This window comes from Diachasma alloeum, unplaced genomic scaffold (genome assembly GCF_001412515.2).
Source record: "Diachasma alloeum isolate Michigan unplaced genomic scaffold, Dall2.0 Dall_scaffold_00444, whole genome shotgun sequence".
In the NCBI taxonomy this organism is placed as follows: Eukaryota; Metazoa; Arthropoda; class Insecta; order Hymenoptera; family Braconidae; genus Diachasma; species Diachasma alloeum.
This window is the reverse complement of record NW_021680583.1, coordinates 221031-227855: the sequence shown is the minus strand read 5'-3', so window position 1 is coordinate 227855 and position 6825 is coordinate 221031. Positions and strand designations below refer to the sequence as shown.

The following is a 6825-nucleotide window of genomic DNA, read 5'->3' as shown; positions in this document are numbered from 1 at the left end:
AGGAGAAATAGTGAAAATGGTGAAAAAAACCTCATTTTCGACGTTTTTTCCCATATTTTTAGCGAATAACTGAAGAACCGCTGAGGCGATGGTTTTCATAATCTTATCAGCTCTAAGTTACATGGAGATGCGTCGATTAAAAAAAAATCAAATTGCATCGTTGGTTCAAGAGAAATCGTGTCCCAAAATTTTCGGGTCACATACATTCGCACACACACACAAACACACACTCCCCTCCTGGGAACTGCAGCACCTTGTCAACGGTGGAGGGGCTTAAGGGATGTTCTCAAACTAAGAAGCAGTTCGAACCGACGTCTGTTCTTTTCAGGACATCATAGAAGAGAAGCCCAACTCCAAAGGAGGCGTGCAGGGTGGGCTCCCTATAACAGCCTGCCCTAATGTCAAGATATTCACCATGCTAAGTTTTGGAAGGCGCCAGGGGTAGTTGGCGTCGCGAACGGTGGTCCCTGGGGCACCAGGTCCCACCCCAGGTGTATTAAGTGGGTTTACTGCTACACCCGGGGCTCTATCAGGAGTGGACTGTTATACTTCCCTAGGTACTCGTGGGAACATGATGGATAATAAAGTAAACACACAATACGAAGATAAAAAGCAGGACAACGTGGCTCAAAAAACTGGGCCAAGTGACGAGGTCACATTGAAGAAGATGTGAGATAGGCATGAACAGCTCATAGCCGACCTGATCACTTACATGAAGGAGAAGAGGAGCATCAACGCTCATTGTCGAGAGATGGTGAACTCTATCAGTACCTCTGCCAAACGGCTCAGGCAACTAAGAGGACATGCAGGGCAGGTCACATCGGCATCTTTTCTTGTAGGGCTGACGTGGACGCTCACTGAAGGCACCGCGACCTCGATGGACTCGGAGTCGGAGGGTGACAGCTCTGCTCTCTCTGATAACAAGGCTTCCAAGATGAAGAGGAAGTCTCGAGATTCACCACCGACGGATACTAGGGACCTCAAGAAGAAGAAAGATGAGATGAAGGCCGCTCATGCCCCGAACAAGAAGGAGAACGGACTTGCAAATTTATCGAAGTGGGAGCAGGTCAAGCCGAAGAAGAAGAGGCAGAAAGCACAGCCGCCAGAAAAGCGCAAGGAAAATGAGAAAAAGAAGCAGAGGGCACCAGTCATGAGGCCCAACGCTTTGATTGTACGCCCGAAGGACAAGCAGCAGTACTCGGAGGTGCTCAAACGAGTGAAGCAGCAGATACCCTCCGACCAGGCTCGTTACTGCGTCGACAAAATCCGCAGAACGACCACAGGAGATATGCTGATTATCCTATCAAAGGATAAGGAGGATGAAGCTGGCCGCTTACACAAGGCGATAGTCGAACTCCTCGGAGAAGAGTCTGATGTCCTCAAAAGGGCCACAGGAAGAGCTTGAGATCAAAGACCTCGATGAGCTGACGATGAAGGAGGAGGTGTTGGAGACCCTCAAACTCGCGGCGGGAGCAGATTGCCAAATTGCCCCGGATGCCATCAGATCTTTGCGCAAGGCCTACGGAGGTACCCAGACTGCATCAGTGACAGTGGCTGCAGCGGTAGCGAAGAAAGTCCTAGGCGATTGCGATAGGATTCGTATAGAATGGGTGACCTGCCGGATCCGAAGGGTGGAGACAGTGACCAAGTGCTTCAAGTGTTGGCACTATGGACATCTCGCCATCAAATGCAAGAGCCAAGTGGACAGAGCGAAGCTCTGTACAAAGTGTGGCGAAGAGGGACACAAATCTGCTACCTGTGGAAAAGAGGCCCGCTGTGTCTTATGTGCTAAGAGAGATCCATCGAAGGACTGTGCTCATACTGCTGGTAGCAGCAGATGCCCTGTCTTCAGGGAGGCACACCAGCAGGTGAATAGGAAACGATAATGCGGATACTGCTGGTCAACCACAACCACTGTGAGGCTGCACACGATCTCCTTATGCAGACGGTGCGTGAGCTGAAGATTGATCTGGCGATCGTCTCGGAGCCATACAGACATCTGAGCACTCAGCCCTGGAAGACGGACAAGAGTCGCAAGGCCGTCATCTGGCCTTGCAGAAAGTATCCGTTCCAAAGTGTTGCGACTACTGATGAGGCTGGCTTTAGGGTAGCTAAGCTGAATGGAATTTATTTCTACAACTGTTAAGCTCCACCAAGCCTCACCCTTGACGGATTCACGGACTTCCTGCACAGACTAACTGAGGACGCGAAGCAGCACTTCCCTATTGCAATCGCGGGGGACTTCAACGCCTGGGCAGTCGAGTGGAGTAGCGACGAGACCGAAGAATGGGGGCAAGCACTATTGGAGGATATGTCTTCACTAGACATTGTCCTGCTGAACAATGGTGATGGACCCACGTTCGAAAGAGGAGTCAAGAGCTCAATAGTAGACCTCACCTTCGTCAGCAGTAATCTCGCAAGAGGAAACTGCTCCTGGAAGGTGATGGATATCTACACCGCTAACGATCACCGAGCAATCTTTTGGGAGGTATCCGCTGGTCGAAGGATCAGACGAACGACTAAGAAGACAAACGAAATCGGCTGGAAGGTGAGCACCTTCGAACCTAGCTCATTCTTAGTGGCACTAGATGATCACCCTATAAGTGGCAGCAGTGCTACGGAGAAAGCCGAGTATCTTATGAGAAGAGTTAGCGAGGCCTGTGATGCCTCAATGCCTCGTAAACGCAGTGGAGGCCGTCTGCCACCGGTGCACTGGTGGAACGATCAAATCGCCGCTCTTCGAGAGAAGTGCGTTAAGGCTAGAAGGTCAGCTCAGCGTGGTCGGAAAAAACCAAACTCCGAAGAACTAGAGATGAAATATAAGGATGCACGCCGAAAGCTTACCAAAGCTATCAAGGAGAGCAAGAAGCAAGGCTGGATTGGACTCCTCGACGAAGTCGAGAGTGATCCGTGGGGAAGACCGTACAAGGTGCTTATGACGCGGCTAAAAAGCCAGCCCATGCCATTTCCGTCATGCCCCGAGCTCCTGGAGAAGATGGTAACGGCGTTGTTCCCTCAACAACCGGAACTCCGCCAGCCCACGGAGCACAGCATGGAAACATCGATCCCACCAATTACGGAGGAACAACTTAAGGAAGCTTGCGACAGAGTGGGAAACACCAAGGCTCCTGGCCTTGATGGAATCCTCAATATTGCATTAAAAGCAGCGATCAATGCACCACCAGGACTGTTTCTGGACGTATACAATGCATGCCTGGAGGAAGGCACCTTTCCCGCGAAGTGAAAGCAGCAGAGACTAGTGCTCTTCGCCAAAGGGAAGAAGCCACCGGACGAGCCATCATCATATGGCCCACTCTGCATGCTAGATACAGCTGGGAAACTTCTCGAGCGCATCATCCACAAAAGGATAGAAGCAGCAGTAGAACCGCTGCTAGCTAATAACCAATACGGCTTCCGAAGAGGTCGCTCTACCATCGACGCCATTGACCTCGTCGTCAACACCGCCAAGGAGGCGATCTCTGGGAGAAGATGGAGAGAAGGTACGAAAAAGTACTGCCTGGTGGCGACGTTAGATATCAAGAACGCCTTCAACTCAGCCAGATGGGACTGCATTATGGAGGCTCTCGAGAGGATGATCGTTCCAGAATATCTGTGGAGGATGGTAGCTAGCTACCTCACCGACAGAGTTCTCAAGTACGACACAGAGACCAGTCCTAAAGAGTACCAAGTCACCGAAGGGGTACCTCAGGGCTCGGTGCTGAGCCCTCTCTTGTGGAACATCATGTATGATGGATTGCTGAAGGTAGCATTGCCAACTGAGGTGAGACTCGTGGCATTTGCGGATGACGTGGCGGTGGTGATTGTGGCGAAGCATCTGGAAGAAATCAACTCCATCTTCGATACGACATTCCGGAGGATACGTCAGTGGATGGATCTAGTTGGATTGCAACTCGCGGAGCATAAAACGGAAGCGGTGCTCATTACTACTAGGAAGAAATTCGGGAGTATCACACTGCAAGTCGGTGACTACCAAATCACATCTTAGCCGTTTATTCGGATCTTGGAGTGATGATCGATGCCCGACTCAAGTTCAAGCAGTAAGCGAAGCATGTGGGTACCAAGGCATCTGGAGTCAGATCCCCCTTAGCACGCCTCATGCCCAATATAGGAGGTCCTAAGCAACGGAGACGAGCGCTGCTGTCTTCAGTGGTTACGTCAGTGCTTACATATGGTATTTCCATTTGGGCTGACGTCCTCCAGCTGCAAGAAGCTCGCCATAAAATTGCACCTGTCTATCGGCTGAGTGCCCTCAGAGTTGCGAGTGCATACCGGACGGTATCTGAGGGCGCAGTCTGCGTCATCTCAAGAATAATACCGATAGAGGTATTAGCTGAGGAGCGAAGATCCCTGTATGAACGGAAGAGATCAGAAGCGCTGAATTCCGAAGAACTGAAAATCCAAGAGAGACGAAACAGCTTGAGCCGATGGCAGCAGAAATGGTCCGATTCGACCAAGGGGAGATGGACCTATCGTCTGATCTCGCAAGTGGCTGCCTGGGTAAGTCGAGACCATGGAGAGATAAACTACTATCTTTGTCAAATGCTTTCAGGACACGGGTGCTTCCGGGCACATCTTCATAAATTCAAACATGGAGATTCCCCGAAGTGTCGCACCTGCGCAGAAGTGGACGAGAATGCGGAGCACGTATTCTTCACATGCCCCCGTTTCAGTGACATCCAGGATACTTGGGACACTGAACTCGGAAGGAAAGTCTCGCCCGAGAATCTAGTAGAAGCAATGCTGTCATCACAGACAGCCTGGGACGCAACGAGCAACTTTGCAGCGGAAGTCATGAAGGAAGTCAGAAACGAGGAACGCACGCGCAAGGTTGCATCATAGATGAGAAATCTATTTGGAACCTCCTAATCACACATAACTTCTTAGCAGGTTAGGGGGACGTACATTGGATGGAACGAGTGGAAGAGCAAACAGCTGAGAACCCCCCTCGCGACGTAATACTCCACAGTGGTGCCACGAGGGAAATGGGAACGAACGATTAGAGATAAAAAGAGGAAAACAGGGTTTTTACTGGGTAAAAATCCCGGATCTGGTTTTTAACATTACTTTACGAGAATCTTTTGAAGATTTTCCTAAACCTCTATAAAAAAACACACACACACACAAACACGCGCGCGCGCGGAGGAAATCTGAGCCAATAAGCGCAATAGAGCTCAGCGCAGAAGAGAGATGAAAGAGTCTACAGCAATGGCAGGAGAAGTGGGACAACTCGTCGAAGGGAAGATGGACTCATCGGCTGATCTCACAGTTGAATGCTTGGTTAAACCGCACACATGGTGAGGATAATTATTACCTGACGCAAATGTTTTCGGGACATGGGTGCTTCCGGGCGTATCTTCATCAATTCAAACATGAGGATTCCCCGAAGTGCCCAGTCTGCACCGAAGTCGACGAAGATGCGGAGCATGTGTTTTTCAGATGCCCCCGCTTCAGCGAGATACGGCGTGTTTGAGAATCTGACCTTGGAAGGGAGGTCTTGCCTGAAACCATGGTGGAAGCAATGCTGTCATCGCAGGCAGCCCGGGATACAACGAGCAAGTTCGCGGCAGCAGTCATGAAGGAGCTAAGAATTGAGGAGCGCCAGCGGAAGGCCCCAGCATAGGTGAAAAATCTTTTGGAACCTCCTACCCACACTCAACATCCTAGATGGGTAGGAGGATGTACTCTAGATGCACACAATATGGAAGAGCAAAGAGCTGAGACCTCCCTCGCGAAGTAATACTTAACGGTGGTGCCGCGAGGGATTTAAAAGTTAGTGAATTCATCTGAACAGAGTTTAGTGGGTATTAGTCCTTGTGACTCGAGCCCCACATACCCCCGTTGTAGGAGGAAATTTCGATTCTCTCCCTCAAGTGGGGATGCATAAATGCATTCTCTAAACAGACGTTAAAAAAAACACATGCAGACATGTGTTCAAAAACATCATAGAACGATTTCGGGAGTCATGAAACGTGGAGATATTATTAAATTTCCACTTTCGATTTTCGGGGTCATTACAAGAACTTCCTCCCTTCGGGTCGGGAAGTTAAAAAAAGAAAGAAAAGGGGAGAATTATGGATAGCTCCTACTGTGATATACATTGTGTAATTTTTTTTGTGATTTTTTCTTGCTGTGATATTTTTTTCTGTGATTTTCTTTCATTGTGATATTTTTTGAGATATTTTTCTCTAAATTTAGAAATGTATTTAATGAAGGAATCATTCACAGGTCAATGGAGACTTAATTCCAGTAGAGTTGATGGAAGTTGAAAAAAGAATTGAAAAAATGAAAAATAATAAAATGACGAAAAAAATTGATCGATATATGAGAAAAGGGGAAAAAATATAATCACAACGAAGTAGTGAAGAGAAATCTGAGTTATCGATAAACGCTACGAATTGGAAATCAAATTCTCGTTTGTTCGAATATCGATTTTCTGGGGGAGAACGAATCAATTTCAATTCGCTAAATTTGTCGATAATTCAGATTTCTGTTTTGAAATTTTTGTGTGATTACAGATGGTTTTTGTCACCCCCATGCACATACTGTTCCAGAGATATCGCTCAAAGGAGTAGATCATTCCAAAATACCTGTGTCGTGAACCATTCGATTTCCTCCAAAAAATATATAATTATATTTCCCGTTGAATGTTCTCTTTGAAATCGATGGAATTTGATGGATTACTGTTCATGGCTACTTCAATGAGTTATGAATCTGATGATATCTCCATGTTTCATGAGTCTTCGAGATTAGGGGAAAATTTTATGAGACAGTTTTTATCAAATTTATTGTTTATCTCATGGTTAG

At 48.0% G+C, this 6825-nt stretch overlaps 1 protein-coding gene across 1 annotated transcript; it reads left to right on the top strand.

The window, feature by feature from the left end:
• Nucleotides 1-4116: 4116 nt before the first annotated feature.
• LOC107042377 lies at nt 4117-6593 on the top strand. The gene is made up of 2 exons (XM_015263415.1): nt 4117-4518; nt 6537-6593. Exons 1-2 carry the CDS (start codon nt 4117-4119, stop codon nt 6591-6593), a joined length of 459 nt encoding a protein of 152 aa, XP_015118901.1.
• Nucleotides 6594-6825: the final 232 nt, after the last annotated feature.

Coding starts and splice junctions, on each gene's coding strand:
- LOC107042377 (XM_015263415.1), top strand. CDS start 4,117: ATGCCCAATATAGGAGGTCCTAAGCAACGGAGACGAGCGCTGCTGTCT. Junction 4,519..6,536: donor TCTCGCAAGTGGCTGCCTGG/GTAAGTCGAGAC, acceptor GTGTGATTACAG/ATGGTTTTTGTCACCCCCAT.